Raw genomic sequence first — 19,645 nt, forward strand, 5'->3', positions numbered from 1 at the left:
TCTTTTGACAAAAATTATTCTGGAAATCCTAACAGATAATTACCTTATAATGTTTTTATTTATTTCTTCCTTTTTTTTTTTTCAGAGATGCTATACTTTGGAATGTGGTTTCCCCTATACCGCAAACTCTATCCATGATCACCAAAATTAATCCTAATCCTACGTCTCTTTAAGGAAAAATAAAAAATAAATAAATGTATGTTGTAAAAAGAAAAAGAAGCTTGACCGCAGAGACGGAGGGAGGGGGGGGGGGGGGGGGGGGGGGTGGCAAGGGCCATGGCCCCCCCCCAATTTCCTTGAAAAAAAAAATTTCTTAGGTTAAAAAAAGAAAATCTCAAAAAATATATATATATATATATATATAAGCTAAAAAACTAAAAATTTAGCTTATTGGCTCCTACCAATAATTTTTTTTTACCACCGGCCCTTGCCCATAAGAACTTCTGGCTCCGTCCCTGCTTGATCGCAAATACCACCACCTTGATAGCATTCTTCCTTTGGATCTCAAATGGATTGAAATCTCCAGCACTTAGTGGCTTAAATTGCACATTAGAAGTCGCATGTCCAACCATTTATTTGGTCAAGTAAGTCTTATGTAGACCCTCTAATATGTGTTGTATTAACAATTTAAACAAATAATTGTTGTAGATCCTAATCCCTCTTAAAAATACCCTTCTTATACTAAGCTACATAATAGCTTTGCCATTTTTTATTCACATGAATGAACTCCTTAAAACAAAGATCCATCATCGTTGTGTGTGCTTTCAGATGCTCCTAAGTAAGTCCTAAAGAAGCTTGAACAAAAATTCATCTCTTTCTCAATGTGCAAGTCTTTCCCTTTTTTTTTTTTTTTTTTTCTTTTTTTTTTTTTTTTGTGACATGTCCAAACAAGAGTGAGAAGAAAGATTCAAACTAATGACACCCGCTTTATTTCCACTTCTATCTTTCGAAAGTGAAAATAAATGACTTTTACAAAATGAGAGGCTTTTGTCTGGTAGACCATAGAGACGGTTCATCAATTTGCCTCATTAATTTAAATCCAGAGCAGGCCACGTGGAAAGCTGAGATGGACCGCCATTTTGCAACCTATCCTGATCGATTAGATGACATTGACCGTCCAATTTCACATCCTATAACTGAAACCAAAATTTCAATAGAGTGGTTGGCCATCACCCATGAAAAGGAAAATGATGATTACCAACTTAGGGGTCAAAAAGTCAACCACCCACCAATGTCAAACCCACACAGACACCAATTTTCATAGGCGTGACCTGCCTGGGTGGATGCGCAGTTTTTGAATTGAATGATGTGGTGAATTAATTTAAGTTCTGCTGAGGGATAATTAAGGATATTCAAATTTTTTGAAGCAAATGTTGTTGGGAAATAATCTGTATCGAGGACATCTGGGCCAAAAGTCGAAGGATCAGCCTGGTTAGGTCACCTCAGTCACAAACCACCTTGGTGGCCAGATCGCCTCGGTCACAAACCACCTCAGAGAGCGAGGTGACTCCCACAAGTACAAAACACCTCGGCAGTTTGGAGTTCAAGTCAAACCATTCCAAACATTCCAGAATGACCCATGTTCCCGAACATCTCGGATCCCCCCTGAGGAACTCCGAGATATCCCGAATATTTTGCCCCTAGACGTGCAAGAGGGATAGCAACACGAACCCCGGATAATTTGTATGTCTAAGCCCACGTCGCCACAAACTATAGATTCCCGAGAATTCAGGACGTGCGACGTCTCGAACCCACATTGCCACTAACTATAGATTCCCTAGAATTCAGGACATGCTGGGTAACTCAACTACCTCGAGAATCTCTATAAATACATGGTTTTTATAAGTATTAACTTAACTTGTAATCTACTAAAAAATTACTCTAAGTATTCTCCTTCAAATCCTATACTGACTTAAGCATCGGAGCGGGATTGTCAGCATCCCCAGACGTAGTGTTTCTTTTTCAGATCACAAGAGAAGGAAAGACTTGTTGTGCAAATATCTACCTAAATAAATAGGCAAATATCTGTACGTTTTACTCGCAAGTGCACAAGATCAAAACGATAGTATAGTAAGCAAATACGAGATCATTCCCATGAGGATTGGTAACTTATGCTTAAAAAGAGTTCCTAAATAATTATGATGAGTGAAAATAAATAAAAATATTAATAAGATCTAATAAAAGAAAGGACAAAAAATATTGAAGAAATATAATAGGAGATAAGGTAGGGCTTCGATATCCACTGCTAATCGTACTCAATTAAGATTCACAATATGCACAACACTACAATCATAACATGATGCTTAATGTTTACTAGCCACAGGGGATTGCACTACAAAAAAACCGGCCTTTGGCGACGATTTTTAAAAGTCACTATTCACCAAAAAACCGTCACCAATCACTTGGTGTCATTTATTCCGCGTCGTTTGCTAAGTGTTGCTACTCACAGGTCTGGAAATTTTTTTCACGATGCTTCTTTCGTAAGCATCATAAATTCATGACACTTCTACTGCAAGTGTCATAAATTATTTTTTAATGACGCTTTTTCTGTAAGCGTCATAAATTAAAAATAATGTCGCTTTTTTGTAAATGACGCAATTTTTTGTGACGCTTACACAGTAAACGTCATTATTTTGTGACACATACGGTATAAAGTAGCTTAAAATTTTATGACACTTATGTATGAAACGTCATTATTTGGTGACACTTACACAGTAAACGTCGTTATTTTGTGACACCTACGGTATAAAGTAGCTTAAAATTTTATGACGTTTATGTATGAAACGTCATTATTTGGTGACGCCTAATGTATAAAGGACGTTAAAATTTTTTGTCATTTTTTGGGTAAATGTCACAAAATTATGTCGTTTACTCGGTAAACGTCATAAACATTCTACAAACTAATTGTTTTAAAAAAAATAAAAACAAATTGATTATCATATGAAATTTCCTCATTTTTTAAATCTGTTTTTACTTCATAAAACATTTGCAAAATAACTTAATTGAAAACAAAATCATATAGACAAAATACTATAATATCATTAGATTGCCAACAATGTAGTCATATTATATTGCACCATTTTTTCAAAATAAGCAAACAACTAAAAGCAATGCATAGTAGATTAACAACAAAAGCATCCATAGACTCTATGCTGTCTCCAACAACAAATCAGAATTTTTTAACACAATACCATATATATCGTAAGTTCAATTCCTGCAAAGGCAAAAAAATATCCAATCTATATATATATGTATGCCCCCAGAGAAAAAGTCTTCTTTTATCATAGCCATGGACTTGCATCCATCAATAAGTCAATATCTTCGTTAAATACCTCCAAAATCTCTAAGTATCTATGAATTACAGTACAAATTAGATATTCGACACAATTTAGTAGATGCTAACTGCCAAATGCTTAAAGATGCTCTATTGATCATAAGTTGAACGAATTCTATAGGAAAGTGGCAAGTAAATATTAACTAACAAAACCATATACATAAGTCGAGCTAGCAACAACAAATACAAAGGCTAAACCTAGGAGGGTAGGTGGGATGGGAAAATGATAAAGTAATCCAGAAATTGGTAAAAAGTAAGTGCAACTAAATATTGTTACTTAACACACCTTCATATTTGTGTTTCGTCGTCATCTCCCGCTTGATTATCCTCATTGACCGCAATTGGGTGTTCACCTACAATAAGAGGGGAATCATGTTGATGACTTTACGCAAATTAATAAGTATTAATTGTGTTATGTTACGTCACATGACATTTAAACTAAGTGATTACTAGTTTATAAATGAAACTAAAATAAAATATTACCTGCTCCATTACCCACGGATAATTTGTGCATTACAGGTAGGGAAGTTGTTTTTAGAATAATGTTCAACACATTGTCCCTATGCACATTCCCTTCCACAAGCATGGCAATAAGCTTTCTCATTTCAGTCATCTCATTATCTTGTTTCTCACGCGCCATTTGCATTTGTGTAACTTGATCTTTCAGTTGATTAACTTCACTTACAAGTTCAGGATCTTGGGAAGCCGATGTTGATGTCCTAAATGAACTGCACCTGGATCTGCCCGGTGTTGGCCCCAATCCCAATCCACGAACACGACCAGGATTTTCAGGCCCCATTACCTGCCCGTACACATCCTCTTGGGACCATTGTATTATGCCTTCTGTACATGATCTAGATGTTGGAGAATCTGCGACATGAGTTCCTTCATCTTATCCTGTAAATAAGTTCAAACTTAGCATCTATATATTTATATCAATTACACGAGACAAAATTATATAAAAAATAATTTATTGTACAAACTTTAAGAAAGCATAATACAACATTTGCACTTACGATTTTTTCCTTGGCCTTATCATTAATGGGTGTGCCATCACTTTTTGTGTGAGTTTCTATAAACAGTTCATGCCTTGTGGGGGTATACCCTACCTTTGTCTCCTACAATATCTGAATTTTAGTACATAACCTATCAAACAATGTAACTTGATTGAAACACCGAAAGTAAATACCCGCTCGTCAACAATTCGGGCAATGCTTTTTGACCCTAAGGTGTGTGAAAACTCTTGCATGCCACGTCTTTCCTTATTCTTCTCGGCTCTTTCCTAGACATTTTGCATTAGTATTAATATTACAAATAAATATATGTATGTAAAACATTTAATACGGTATTGACTTGCGTTATTACCCGATCTTTTTCGGTTAGCCATGTACCAATTGTGGTCTCTATATCATCTGCATTGTATAAGTGGAGATTTGGTGTTGTTTGCAACACATCTTCAATTTTTTCACCTTCCTTGAGCTGCAGAGATTGCTTCAAAGTGTGCTTGAAATCTTTTCTTTTCTTTCCAAAATCCTTGAAGGCAATATGTTGAACTCTTTCAATAGGTACATTGGTCTCCACATAGAATTTTTTCTGCATAAAAATTATAATTGCATATCAATAAATATTTTGCCACTAATAATCAGTTCAACAAGTATTACAAAGTAAAATTAATAAAAAAAAAAAAAAAAAATTCTCAAGACATGCACCTACCATAAGAACATCCCATATATCTTGTTTTTGTTGTGTTGGTACCTTCCTCCAATCGCAAGTGTGAAAATCACAAAATTTTCCAGTTCTGACCAACATTGCACCAAGTCTACGAAATTTCATTCCTGCGATGCCTACTGGCAGACCAAGCCTATTACACCGCAGCACCACCTTCTCACCTTCCGGGATGCGCCAAATATCCGTGTGTGAAGGGACTTTCCTTGTGCCTATTACCCCATCTTTATCTGTATTTTGAAACAAGTAGCATTAATTATAAATGAAATAGTTATAGACATGATAGTAATATTATTAAAACATTAAAGCAATCGTGGACTGGAATATGTATGCTAAACATACTAATTGTGTGGAGCTCCCCACGTCCTAGTACTTGTGCTTGCGTCCCCTGTGTGGGAGTGGATGTTTGTGGCTCACTGTGGTCCTCTATTAGGTCACTACATCCCTCTAGGCCAGGAGTGGAGGTAGATGGACCAAGGCTATTCGGTACCTCCTCCGAATTGGGATCCTGCGTCTCCTCATCATCATAGGGTACAGAGGCCTCCACAGGTACTGGTGCACTTATCCTCACTGATTTGGACAGTGGCGGTAATGGCAGTATAGAGGCCTGCACAGATGGTGCACTTATCCTCACTGATTTGGACAGTGGCGGTAATGGCGGCGATACAGATGCCTGCACAGGTGGTGCGCTTATCCTCACTGATCTGGACAATGGCGATTTCTTTGGTTTTCTTTTTGTCCCCATTGCTACCTACCTACATAGTGCAACATAAATGTTAGAAGTAATAATGCAAACAACAAGAACAAAACATCAAGCTATCATAACATTATTTAATAAGATTATTAAATGGCTTACCAAAATATGTACAAACTACCGAGCATAAGGCTACATTTACTTACTCCAAAAAAAAAAAGACTATGTTTCCTTATGCTCCCAACACCGAAACTTCGATGGCAGGAACATTGTCACGTGCACACTCAACATTATCATTGTCAGCATCATTTGGGTCCGCATTAATGTTTCGGTTATATGGCTCGTTCTCACGATAGTTGCCATTATCATCATCATCGTTTTCTTCCCCCCCTTGGCCAATGTCGTACACGTGTCTTGGTTTTGTCCTAACTACGACAGTCCAGTCCGGGTGCCTCTCATCCTCAACATAGTATACTTGTGATACTTGAGAAGATAATAGGTATGGGTCATCAGTAATACGATCCCCCATATGGATTAGTCTTTTGAAACTCACAAGGGGGATCCCATATTCGTCCTCCTTATATCCCTTATTTTTCTCTATGTCAGCCCAATCACACTTGAATAGCACATATCGAGACTCGTCGTAATATTGCACCTCGATTATGCGAGTTAACTTGCCGTAGTAGGTTGGGCCATCAACAGTTGGCACACATACTCCACAATTTTGAGATGTCTTTCCATTATCGTGGGACAAAATACGAAACAGCATGCCATTACTAACATAACGGCTATATTCTATAGCGGACCGCATCGGCCCTTTGGCATGCCATACAAGCTTATCACCCAACACATTTATGTGAATCTCATCCAATTGTTGAACCTGATATTTGGAAAGAGTTAAATAGATTCAATAATAAGTATGGCTTACTTTTCATATATTAGCATATACAACATAAATCTTACATAGACCCGGTACCAATCACAAAATTGGTCTCTATGCTTCTTAAGCAATTCAGTATCTGAATTTCGTTCCCTATTTTGTGTTTCCCTTAGCTTCTCCAAGTGCATCCTACGTTTAATCCACATGTAAAAGTTACTATCAACTGTATTATATGAGTGAGTAATAAAATTAATAAAGCTACTCACGTACAAAATGGAAGGAACTCGTCAAAGTTGAATAGAATATATCGGTGTACTTGTATCAATGTGTTTCCATCGAGGTTAACAGAAGTTACCGCCCCTCTAGATTCTTCAGGGTTCCTTAGAGGCCTATTATGGAATGTTGGTGTGTTGACAAGGTATCGCGAACAAAACGTCAATAATTCGGCCGCAATGTAACCTTCCGCAATAGAGCCTTCCGGTGCAGCTCTGTTGCGAACGGTAAATTTGTATCGACCAAGGGACCTACGATGCGTACAACAAATTATATACAGACAACTAAGTACATACACCTAAAGAATTATCCAATGTTAAATTTCAACAACTCAATCATTCATACCTCTCAACAGGATACATCCACCGATGGTGAACAGGACCTCCAAGCTTACATTCACGAACTAAATGTATGACTAGGTGCACCATCACTGTAAAAAAACCGGGAGGGAAAATCTTTTCCAAATTGCACAATATTATGGGGATTCTATCCTCAAGACGGTTCAGATCTTCTAATCGTAGTGTTTTGGAACAAATCTCCCTAAAGAAGCAAGACAAATCTATCAAAGGTTCAACGACCTTCTTTGGTAATGATCCGCGAAGTGCAATTGGAAGGAGTTGTTGCATGAGTATGTGGCTGTCATGACTCTTCAAACCTCCAATGGTACGTTCTTTAAGTTTTACACACCGTGACACATTTGAAGCATACCCATCAGGCACTCGTACATCCTTTATGACCTTCAAGAACTGATATTTCTCATCATTTGACATTGTGAAGCAAGCTGCAGGCAGATATGTCTTACCGTTATCGTTAGTAAATGGATTTAGTGTTGGTCTCAAACACATTTTTTGTAGGTCCTTACGTGCTTCATGGTTGTCTTTTGTTTTTCCTTTTATGTCCAACAGTGTACATATAATATTATTGAGCACGTTTTTTTCTAAGTGCATCACATCAATGTTGTGGCGTAAAATATTATCTTTCCAATAGGGCAATGTAAAGAAAATACTACGCTTCTTCCATATTATCCCGTCATCATCGGCAACAGTACTCCTTTGTCGTTTCTCCGCAACATGGCCAACAACATGTCCAAATACCTCTAATTGTCTCATGATCTCATCACCGCTTGGCACAAGAGGCGGAGTACCCATTTCTTGTGTACCATCAAATGCTCTCTTATTTCTTCTCCAACTATGATCCAAAGGCAACCATCGCCTATGCCCCATATAACATTGTTTATTGCCATAAGTTAACCAGGTAGACTGTGTAGAGTCCATACAACAAGGACACGCCTTTTTGCCTTTTGTACTCCAACCAGATAAATCTGCATAAGCTGGAAAATCGTTTATTGTCCACATCAAGGCTGCACGCATCGTGAACTTCTTTTTCACTGATACATCAAAAGTTGACACTCCGACCTCCCATAATTCCTTTAATTCTGATATAAGAGATTGTAGATAGACATCTATTTTCATTCCAGGTGAACTTGGGCCTGAGATAATCAATGATAACATAAAATATGGTTGTTTCATGCACATCCAAGGAGGCAAGTTGTACGGTATCAACATTACCGGCCAAGTACTGTGAGTTGTGCTCATATTCCCAAAAGGATTAAAAATCCATCAGAGGATAAGCCAAGCCTCACACTACGTGGATCTGAGGCAAAGTTTGGGTAGAATGAATCGAATGTCTTCCAGGCTTCACCATCTGCCGGATGCCTTAGTACCCCATCTTTTGTACGCCCATGAGCATGCCACTTCATGTGTTTAGCTGTGTGATGTGATGTAAACAACCGTTGCAACCTTGGTATCAATGGAAACCACCACAACACCTTTGCCGGCTTTCGTTTAGATGTTCGTGATGACTCTTCTTCCTCACTAATGTCCTCCTTCCACTTCGACGCCTTGCATGACGTACATCGTTCTAACTTCTCGGTGTCCCTCCAAAACAACATACAATCATTGGGACAAGCAAGAATCTTTTCATATCCAAGTCCCAAGTCCCTCATATACTTTTTCGCCTCGTACGTGTCCTTAGGCAAAACAGCATTTGTTGGTAGCAACTCATTAATAAATTCAAGGAGGAGTGAGAATATCGTGTTACTGAATCTACCCATACACTTCAAATTATATAGACGCACAATAGCCCCCAATTTGCTATGCTTTGTATTCTCGTGGAGTGGGGTATTGGCATCCTTAAGTAAATCGAAGAACTTCCTCGTCTTCTCGTCAAAGTCATCTGAATCCTCTTGTACGGCTTCGGCTTGTGCACCAACTTCGGACCCACCTTTTTCGGCTCGTACGTCGTGCATGTTGAAAATGTCATGCAACATGGCATGCATCCCACTAGACCCGTCAAGGGGAGGCATCCTATTGGTGGGAGCCGTTACAGGGTCGTGTGATACGGACTCCCTATTAACAGAAGCGTTAATCTTTTCCCCATGCAGTACCCAATCGGTATAACCCTCCAAGATTCCTGGGCCCGTCATCAAATGGTCGTAGACAACTTCCTGTGTCAATGAGTTGCTCATGCGACAACGCTTACATGGGCACAAAATGAAGCCTGGTGTATTGGTGTTGCTAAATGCAAAATTCAGAAATGCTTCGATACCATCTAGATGCTCTTTTGAACCTCTAGACATTCTCATCCAACTCTTGTCCATGGCTTGACTACAATTAATTTGACAAAACAGAGATCTACAAAATAATTATTAACATGAACAAACAAATAGAAAATGAAAAGGCAAAAACAGAGCATGAAGAGAAGATGAGCATACTATTGGTGTGTGTGTGTGAATGAGTGAATGGCAAAAAATGAGTAAGATGAGTAAACTTCTTCTAATATATTAATTTCCTTTGAAAGGTCTAGGTACAGCAAGCAACTTATTATTTTGATTAAAAGGATCTAAGCTTCCCGGAACTTCTTTTACATGGAACTTCTTTTACTATTAATTAATTAAACTTTATAAAGAGTTGACAGCGTCTCCTTTCTAGCATGGAACTTCTTTTACTATTAATTAATTAAACTTTGTCCACATGCATAGCAAATCCTACTTTCTATGTTTCCTAGACATAACTGATGAGAAAGGTGTAGCCTGGCCCCCATCTTGAACCTAAATTTCCATAGGAAAGAAAATTATATATATAACTTGATGCACATTTACAAAATTAAAGTCCAACAACCAATGTGGTCAACAACCCATCATTGGGTCTAGAGTTTCTTGACAGCACGCATCTTCTTGGTGAACAGGAATGCAAATCAAACTTATCCTCTAAAACATGCTCAGCATGAACAAAATCATTACTTTTTTTTTTTTTTGGATGAAAAAAAACTTTATAAAGCCCAAACCAACAACAAAATCCCTCCAAACAGGTGCAAACTACTCAGAGCAGAGTGGACAACAACTAAGGAAAAACCAACAACTAAGAAAAAACAAACCATCACCTACACTTTCTGAATCAAATCAGATTCCATAGCAGAAACAAAAACAAAAAAAATTACTTTTGCAAACATGCTCATCATGTTCGATCCATTGCAGGCAGGCAGGCAGCTCTAATGGTATGGAATTATTTGCTTATGAACTAACATTGAATTCTCTCTCTCATTAACTGTGTCTAGAAGAATGTATATATACAGTGCCGATCGATAACTTCGCATAGAAAATGAAGGGTTGGTTGGTTTATTATGTCTTCCTTCATATCACAAGCTGCCAAGTGGCAACAGTACTTGATCATTTCGTGGATTTCACATGTAATTATTATAAAATCACTTTACCTGAATTTGTTCATGCTCGGATGCCCCTTCCTTCAAGTTTCTTAAGTACTAATTACTTGTTCAACGACAGAGACAGAAAAACCATAAAATCAAGTGGATAATATCTAGCCTCAAAATATGATTATTTCATAGCTAGAAGTGCATTAACATATATAAGAGTTAAAAACACGTATATCATTATATATTTTTCCCTTCCAACAAAAAGAAAAAAGAAAAATAAAAAGTTCAACATATATATATATATATATATATATATAAATTATAAAAAAGAGGTCCTCAAAGACAGAAGCAGCCGGGGTGCTTATGCCTTATAGCATGGACCTTGAAAAGCTGTGTCTCTCTAATGCGGTAGAGGATCTGATAGAAAAAAGCTGGGGCATCTCAGAAAGCCAGTGTTGTCGTCCTTAGGGACCCCTCTCAGCTCTTGGCTGGCTATGGTGCCTACACTTTATCCGCTGATTTTTTTACTTATCAAAAAGTATATATTTTTAAATTATGACCAAAAAAAAACTTTGTATGTACATGCTTGGGTGTTAACAAACAATTAAACCTTATATAATTGAACTGTCACTCCACTAAGTATTAAATCAGTAAAAGAACTCTAATCTTAACCAATGATATATATAGGGAGTCTATATACTTAATTATCACAATCGAATAACATGAGAAGATAACCTAAAGTAAAACAAACAATATTGAGGGAATTGAATCCCAGAAAATCTCGGTAAAAGGGGTTGTCACCGAGATTAAGGTCAGTCAAAAGTTATCAAGAAACAAAACTAAACATTAATAAACAAATCGATTTATCCTGTTGGAATATATTTTACATTCGTCCCCCCCCCCCCCCCCCTTCCACACCAAACAACAAGCATTAGGTAGTGGCCGGGTACGACGTACGAGTAACATATGCGGATACAGAGATCTCTTCACCGTATTCTTTACCTCCATAATGCCTCTGTTTTTAAACCATCACCCTGGACTACTTGGGATTTACTATTTTTTTTTTCCTTTTCATAAGAAAAACAATGGATTTTCAGCTATATCCAAGCACTGATGTTCAGTTTTTAAAAACACTTCAATTACAATATACCCAAACAGTCAAAGTTTCCCAGATTTTTTATCTATTAACCTAAGGTCGAAAAACAGGGGAATCAAAGAAAAAAAATAGGGGAATCAACAAATGGGAGAGAAGAGAGCAGAGGTTACCTGCAATATCCTTTAGAGTGACGAAGAGAGCGCGCAGCTGCCGGCTGGAGGTGTGAGATTGTGCGAGCTTGTGAAAAGAGAGAGAGAGTTCAGGAGATTGTACGTGAATAACCTAACTAGATGGAGTTCCTTTCCTTTCAAAACAATCAGATGAGAACTAGCTAGGAATTATTCACGTGCTGTAATTGAAGTGTTTTTAAACAATCAAAGGAGAACTAGGAAATAATTAATCGTACGTGCTGTGAGACGTGGGAAATCAACGTGCGCGGGTGTTTTGAAATATTTGTTTCTGTCGTTTCTATTAACAAAGGACGTTGGCTAATTAAATAATTCAAGTCGTTTTGTTGTGCAAATGACATGAATTATTCACGTCCTTTTTAAAAAAGGACGTGAGTTTTACGACCCTTATAAATGACGTGAATTCATGTCGTTTCCTCAACAAACGACGTAAATTCACATCCTTTATATTAAAGGACGTGAATTATTCACGTCGTTTTCCTAACAAACGACGTGAATCCACATCTCTTTTAAAAGTGATGTGAATTCACGTCCTTTTTTAAGAAGTGACGTAAATTTATATCCTTTTACACAAACGACGTGAATAATTTATGTCGTTTGTTATAGGAAAAGTCATAATTTATTTAGTTCACGACGTTTATAAAAAAATGACATTAAATTTTATAATTTAGCGTCTTTTTAAAGGAAAGGACGTGAAAATTACGTCATTTAATAGAAATGAAGCTAACTCAACAATTAATGTCCCTTGTTTTAAACGGCACAAAAACAAACGTCACGAAATGCCGGTTTTTTTGTATTGATGGTGTCTTCTCCTAAAGCTATTGATTTCCCTAAGCAATGAGTTAGGTATGGTATCTACTCTAACTCTTTTCTTCCTTGAAGGATTTAGCATGGTATCTACTAAGTTGTTCTTCCAGAAAGTATAAATCTATGGAAATCAGTAAACACACTCAGATTGGAATATGGTATCTATTCCAGTTGTCTTTATGTTGATTAATTTAAGAACCTGTGTCTGGGTTCTTTCGTTACTCTATTATGCCCAGGACTCGGTCATCCAAATTGACAAAAATAACAAATCCATACCACAAGAATATGCTAGCTAAACATAAACATGCGAGGACTTAAAGAAATTAGAATTATTCAAATTAAGCATCAATATATAAATTGTAACAAGACAAATTGAAAAACTTAAAGAGACATGATTAGGGCTTCAATTGAGCCCTAACTAAAGTATTTGTTACACATAAATTGGATAAAAATCATCCTCATAAGAAAATAATAAAGGAAAAGAAAGAAAATAAAAACTATAAAAAACCTCCTTGATGTAGCATTTGATTCTTCCTCAAAGCTTGATTCTTTTTCTTCAAGGGCTAGAGGCCTATTTATAGGGATTAGAGAAGCTCTAGATGCTCTAGAAATCCTAGAACAATTATAAATAGGTCTTCTAGTCCAAATAAAATTATTACAAGTCTTTTCGTTTTCTGAAATTTCCATCCAAGTAGGAAAATGATTCCAAAATTCGTATACATTTGCAGTCTTTTATTACGGAGCAATTTTGGCATGGTAAACTTCCGAAATAGGAAAAATCTATTTTTGACATATTTGTTGCATTTTATCTTATCTTTCCAACGCCATCAATTTTGTTGCAAGAAAATAGTTGAACCGAAAGTTATGATTAAATTACTGAGATGTGCTCATTTTGGATTCTTTCCAAAAATAACGATTTTTTGCCAACTTCTCTTTCCTTAAATTCAAAATTGATTTGGAGTTTGAATCTATCCAAAAGTGAGTTTTCCAACTTTGTTATAATCTTGGAATTTGATGGATTTACTTCCAAAACTTGTAAATTACAAAAAAAACACAAAACATCAAACTATAACAAAACTAAGAGCTTAACATATGTAAATTAAGGGCCTTGAATGTGTAACATTCAGCACTTGTCACACCCCCAAACTTACATATTGCTAGTCCCTTAGCAATGCAGAATTGAAAATAAAAGGAAAACTAAAACAATAACTACTCTACCTCCTCTATCGCGGGAAACACGATTGCATTTAGCGTATACAATAAGCCTTTTAAACCCCTAGGACTCCTTAGTGGACAAATGAAGTCTTGTGAGGGTTTGCCATGAATGATACTCACAAACATTATGCAAAAATTCATGTTTATTCTAAAGAGTTAAATGTCACCAAAATTATGATTCTCATTCATTAGCAAGCTTAGAAAGATAACTCCATCTTCAATATAAAATAGAATTCCAAAGTCTAACCACTTACAAACGACAAGCTGAGGCATCACAGTTCAATTTAGTGTAAGGTGAACTAACACATAATCATGAGGCTTCAAATTAATTCCAATGTGCAATGACCCAATATCTCAAAATTCACTAGGATCCCCATCAAATTGAATAACCAAGGCATAATAACAAGAGCTTTATTCTCTCTCTCATTTTCTTTTTTTCATTTTTTTTTTTTTGGGTCAGACTGTGCAATGCTTAGTTCTCTTAAGCTTTCTAATTGACCCATGTAACGAGTATTAGGCTAATACTCCCAAACCAGATGGCTTTAGGGCACTAGGTGTGGAAACACCCTTAAGAGCTTACTAACTCGAGTCCAAAAGGCTACAGAACTAAACTAGTCATGACTTTAACCAATCCGAATTTCTCACTTTTTGATGTGAACATTCAATGCTTAATGAGGCAAGCTGTCCAGTTACTCAGTGAAAGCTTCAAAAATGGTTTTTTTTTTTTTTTTTTTTTTATTATTATTATATATATGCCCAGGTATCCATCCAACAAGTCACCAAACTTCACCCAAGACATTGAAAAATACACAATTAGGTTCATTTATCATACCTCACAAATTATATGCTAATGTGCTTGTGATAGTTTAGATTGAAACAAATGAATCCTTAGATGCCAAAAGTAAGTAGTAGGACTTTAGAATCAATTTCAAATGATCATGTGTTCAACATTCTAAGCTCACCAATGAAATTCAAATCACAATTTTTTTTAGATCAACCAAAGTCTTAAAAATAACATGAACATGTAATTTCAATTTTATTTATTTATTTATTTATTTTTTTAACAAAAAGTGTTTATCCCATACCCCTAAACTTAAATTACACATTGTCCTCAATGTGTAGATATAATGGAAAGATCACACCCAAGGGATGAGAAAACTGGTTGGACTAGGTATGGCTCATAGCATACCCCCAAACTTGAATGCAAACACACTTTTCCTGAAAAACAAAACTATGAAGGGGAAAAAAATTGTGACAAGATGGGTTGCCTCCCATGAGCGCTAAGTTTAACGTCTTTAGCTAGACAAAGGAAAACCAAAAAAAAAAAAAAAATCAAAACAAACAAAAAGTGTTAAATGATATGGCAGTGTCAGTGCAGGATGTGGCCTCAGTACCACTGATCGGGGTAGATGCGCTTGAGCCTAGTCTGAATTTTGCTCGAGAGTAGGATAGGCAGTGTTCTGAATGGATGTAATTCCAGATTTTCGTCTTGAGGCCGAAAGTCGATCTCAAAGTAAGGTTTCACTCTATGCCCATTCACCATGAAAGTGTGATTTTTTTTCATTGTTATGAACTTCTAGTGCTCCATGAGAGAAAACCTTAGTAACAGTGTAAGGACCATACCATCGAGATTTAAGCTTACCTGGAAAAAGTCGTAATCTAGAATTGTATAGCAATACCTTTTGGCCTACATGAAACTCTTTTCTGACAAGTTGCTTGTCATGATATGCCTTAGTCCTTCCTTGTAGATTTACGCATTTTCATAGGCATCATGTCTCAATTCTTCAAGCTCAACCAGCTGCAATTTCCGCTTTCCACCTGCTTGCCTCATATTGAAATTGAGTTGCTTTATTGCCCAGTATGCTCGATGCTCTGGCTCCACAGGTAAATGGCAGGCCTTCCCGAAGACTAACCGATATGGTGACATACCAATTGGGGTCTTGTAAGCAGTCCGATAAGCCCATAGTGCATCATTGAAGCGCAAAGACCAATCCTTTCTGTTAGTGTTCACTGTCTTCTCCAAGATGCTCTTGATTTCTCTATTGCTGACCTCCACCTGTCCACTGGTCTGGGGATGATATGGAGTACCTACCTTATGTGTGATCCCGTACTTCTTTAGCAAAGAAGAAAAAAGGGTGATTGTTAAAATGGCTTCCTCCATCACTAATGATCGCTCTTGGTTTCCCAAATCGAGTGAAAATATATTCCTGCAAGAACTTCACAACAACTCGATGATCATTAGTTTTAGAGGGGACAGCCTCGACCCATTTGGACACATAATCAACCCCCACTAGAATATATAAAAATCTGAAGGAGTTAGGGAAAGGGCCCATGAAATCAATACCCCATACGTCAAAGAGTTCGACCTCTTGAATATTTTGTAATGGCATTTGATTTCGGGAAGAGATGTTCCCTGTCCTTTGGCATTTGTCACAAGCACTGTAAAACCCAAAAGCATCTTTAAATATAGTAGGCCAAAAGAAACCTGCTTGTAATACCTTAAGTGATGTCCTCTTTGCTCTGAAGTGTCCTCCACAAGCAAGCTGATGGCAATGCTATAAAATGCTAGTATGCTCTTCCTCGGGTACACATCTCTGGATGATTTGATCATGGCAGAATTTGAATAGATAAGGTTCATCCCAATGGTATTGTCTAGATGATATTAATCTCTTCCTTTCTTGACTGGACATACTTGGGAGAAAAACCTTTGTAGTCATGTAGTTCACAATGTCTGCATACCAAGGAGGGTGGACATTGATGGCAAATAATTGCTCGTCTGAAAATTGTTCGCCTAAGGGGAGCTCACTCCCTTCTTCTTCATGAAGCAGCCTGGACAAATGATCTGCAACCACATTTTCACTACCTTTTTTATCCCTTATTTCTAGATCAAATTCTTGCAGTAGTAAGACCCATCGAATCAACCTAGGTTTTGCATCCTTCTTTGCAAACAAGTATTTGAGAGCAGCATGATCAGTGAAGATGATGACTTTAGATCCAATCAGATATGAACTAAACTTTTCCAATGCAAAGATGACTGCTAACAACTCTTTTTCAGTGGTGGACTAATTTAGCTGAGCATCATTTAAGGTTCTAGAAGCATAATAAATAGCATGAGGTACCTTATCAACTCGCTGGCCTAAAACAGCTCCCAAGGGAAAATCACTGGCATCACACATAAGTTCGAATGGGAGGTTCCAGTCTGGTGCCATCATGATTGGTGCAGATGTAAGTAGTGTTTTCAATAAATTGAAAGCATCCATGAACTCGTCAGTCCATACAAACTTTGTATCTTTGGCCAACAATGCGCAGAGGGGTCTAGAAATCTTGGAGAAATCCTTGATGAATCTTCTATAAAATTTGGCATGCCCCAGAAAACTTCTTATACCCTTTACCGTCATAGGCGGAGGGAGTTTGGAGATGATGTTAATCTTTGCCTTATCGACCTCAATACCTTTGCTAGATATACCATGACCTAGCACGATGCCTTGTTTTACCATGAAATGGCACTTTTCCCAATTAAGCACTAGATTGCAGTCTTCACACCTTTTTAGGACAATCTGTAGATGATGGAGGCATTCATAAAAGTTAGAGCCAAAAACACTAAAATCATCCATAAATACCTCAATGAATTTTTCCACCATGTCTGAAAAGATGCTCATCATGCATCTTTGGAATGTAGCAGGTGTATTGCATAATCCAAATGGCATCCTCCGGTAGGCAAATGTGCCAAAAGGACATGTGAATGTGGTCTTTTCTTGATCTTCTGGAGCTATGGCAATCTGATTGTACCCACTGTACCCATCCAAGAAACAATAGTAGTTGTGACCAGCTAACCTTTCTAACATCTGATCAATGAAAGGTAGAGGAAAGTGATCTTTTCCGGTCTCCTTGTTTAGCCTTCGGTAGTCAATACATACCCTCTATCCGGTGGTAATTCTTGTAGGTACCAACTCATCTTCTTCATTCTTCACCATTGTAATTCCACTCTTTTTCGGCACTACTTGAACCGGAATTACCCATTTGCTGTCTGAGATGGGATAGATAATGCCAACATCTAGCAATTTGAGAACTTCATCTCTAACCACCTACTTCATGTGTGGGTTAAGTCGTCTTTGTGCGTCCCTGGTTGGCCTTGCTTCATCCTCAAGGAGAATTTTGTGCATGCATTTGGAGGGGCTTATGCCTTTGATGTCGGCAATAGTCCATCCTATTACAGTTTTTTGCTCTCTGAGAATCCTTAAAAGCTTATCCTCTTCCCCGAAACTTAACTCTGCAGCAATTATTATTGGTAGTGTCTCATTGTCTCCTAGGTAGGCATATTTCAAATGGGTCGGAAGCTGCTTCAACTCTAAAATTGGTGCCTGGTCAATAGATGGAACAAGAGTAGTATTAGTTGGCTCAAGCATTTCAAAGGGAGGTGCATACTTACTTGAATGTGGTGGAGATGCATCAAGGAATTGCACGGCTTCAATGATGTCATCAGAAAAATCCTCAAAATCGGGCTCAATGTCTTGCATCTTGAAACTGTGAGTGAGAGTGGCCTCCAATGGATCAATACGATGGACCTGAAAAGCTTTCTCCACAGAAGTTTGAACTTCACAGACATTAAAACAATCAAGATGATCCTGGGGTAATTTTAATGCATCAAAAACTTTTTACTCTATTTTCTCCCCATTTACCTTCATACTTACAATACCCTTTTTCACACAAATTTTGTATCTGCCGTTCTCATTGTAACGCCCCGCTTTTACAAAAAGCGTAAGTGAAAATTTTCGAATTTCCACGTGACATTACTAACTTATTAGAGGTACATGTTGGCAACGGAATATATGTAAATGTAATAAAGATTTGGGAATAGATTGACACCTTAGAGCTACTACTGAAATACCTCAAAATATATATATTAAGTCAGTAAGTATAATTATACAAACAGTGATAACAGTCATGCTTCACAGGGCAAGATAGTCATACAAGCCAAATATATACATATAACTAAAGGATCATAAGTATTATCTTAAGCTAGGTAGGGTGAACTACAACAGGGTAGTCCCAAAAAGAAAGGCTATCCAGCCATGCAAAAAGACTGAACCAGAGACCATCTATGAGTCGGGATAGTCCTGATATTCTTCTTCCTCTTCATAGCCTGAATCATTACAAGATACCATACAAAGAGAAGACAACAACATAAACACTAAAGTGAGTCCATTGTTTCCAATAATAATATGAGTGCTGATTTATTTAATTAATGCAACACAATGCAATGGCCATATAATCACATGTATATACAAAATATAATCTATGACCGCGAATCATAGACATAAAATGAACATAAACGTAATCAAAAAGCAATGATAGTTTTAAGTGTAGAGTTTTGGGTATTTCCCTTTTTCCACTATTCTGTTGGCCTTGGCACGGTTAGCGTGTTTTTTGAAACTTTGGCTTCCTCCCTTTAACTTTTAATTATAATCTTTGGGAGCCTAGGCTCCTGGAAACCTCGGTTTCCCTGGTGACCTATGTACACCAGTTTTTGTATTTATTATTCTCTTTTCAGGTACCTCCTCATTCACTGAGAACCTAGGAACTCATGTGAAGTCTCGCGTACCCACCGTGGATCTAGATCCAGCAGCTTGTTATTAGACAGATTATTAAAAATAATAAAACATGTTAAGCCACATGCGCAAACAAGTAAATAAAACAGTAAGCATAATATTATAGGAAAAGT

The 19,645-nt window shown here is 37.2% G+C and overlaps 3 protein-coding genes across 3 annotated transcripts in view; all 3 read right to left on the reverse strand.

Annotated features, from left to right (window-relative positions):
• Positions 1-5,985: 5,985 nt before the first annotated feature.
• On the reverse strand, positions 5,986-8,471 carry LOC133866203 (uncharacterized). The gene is made up of 4 exons (XM_062302742.1): positions 7,252-8,471; positions 7,093-7,157; positions 6,717-6,856; positions 5,986-6,633 (listed from the first exon to the last, which is right to left on the reverse strand). The coding sequence occupies exons 1-4, from the start codon at positions 8,469-8,471 to the stop codon at positions 5,986-5,988; spliced, it is 2,073 nt and encodes a 690-aa protein (XP_062158726.1).
• Positions 8,472-8,497: 26 nt separating this feature from the next.
• Positions 8,498-9,565, reverse strand: LOC133866204 (uncharacterized). Its single transcript, XM_062302743.1, has one exon. The coding sequence runs from the start codon at positions 9,563-9,565 to the stop codon at positions 8,498-8,500; it is 1,068 nt and encodes a 355-aa protein (XP_062158727.1).
• A 6,108-nt stretch (positions 9,566-15,673) lies between these two features.
• LOC133866205 (uncharacterized) overlaps positions 15,674-19,645 on the reverse strand; it is a 37,638-nt gene continuing 33,666 nt past the window's right edge. The window contains exons 6-12 of the mRNA XM_062302744.1: positions 18,107-18,548; positions 17,871-17,950; positions 17,544-17,768; positions 17,043-17,480; positions 16,616-16,937; positions 16,275-16,362; positions 15,674-16,130 (exon numbers count right to left, since the gene is read on the reverse strand). Coding sequence (XP_062158728.1) covers positions 15,674-16,130; positions 16,275-16,362; positions 16,616-16,937; positions 17,043-17,480; positions 17,544-17,768; positions 17,871-17,950; positions 18,107-18,548 — 2,052 coding nt within the window. The remainder of the gene's footprint in view (positions 16,131-16,274; positions 16,363-16,615; positions 16,938-17,042; positions 17,481-17,543; positions 17,769-17,870; positions 17,951-18,106; positions 18,549-19,645) is intronic.

This window comes from Alnus glutinosa, chromosome 4 (genome assembly GCF_958979055.1).
Source record: "Alnus glutinosa chromosome 4, dhAlnGlut1.1, whole genome shotgun sequence".
NCBI lineage: Eukaryota > Viridiplantae > Streptophyta > Magnoliopsida > Fagales > Betulaceae > Alnus > Alnus glutinosa.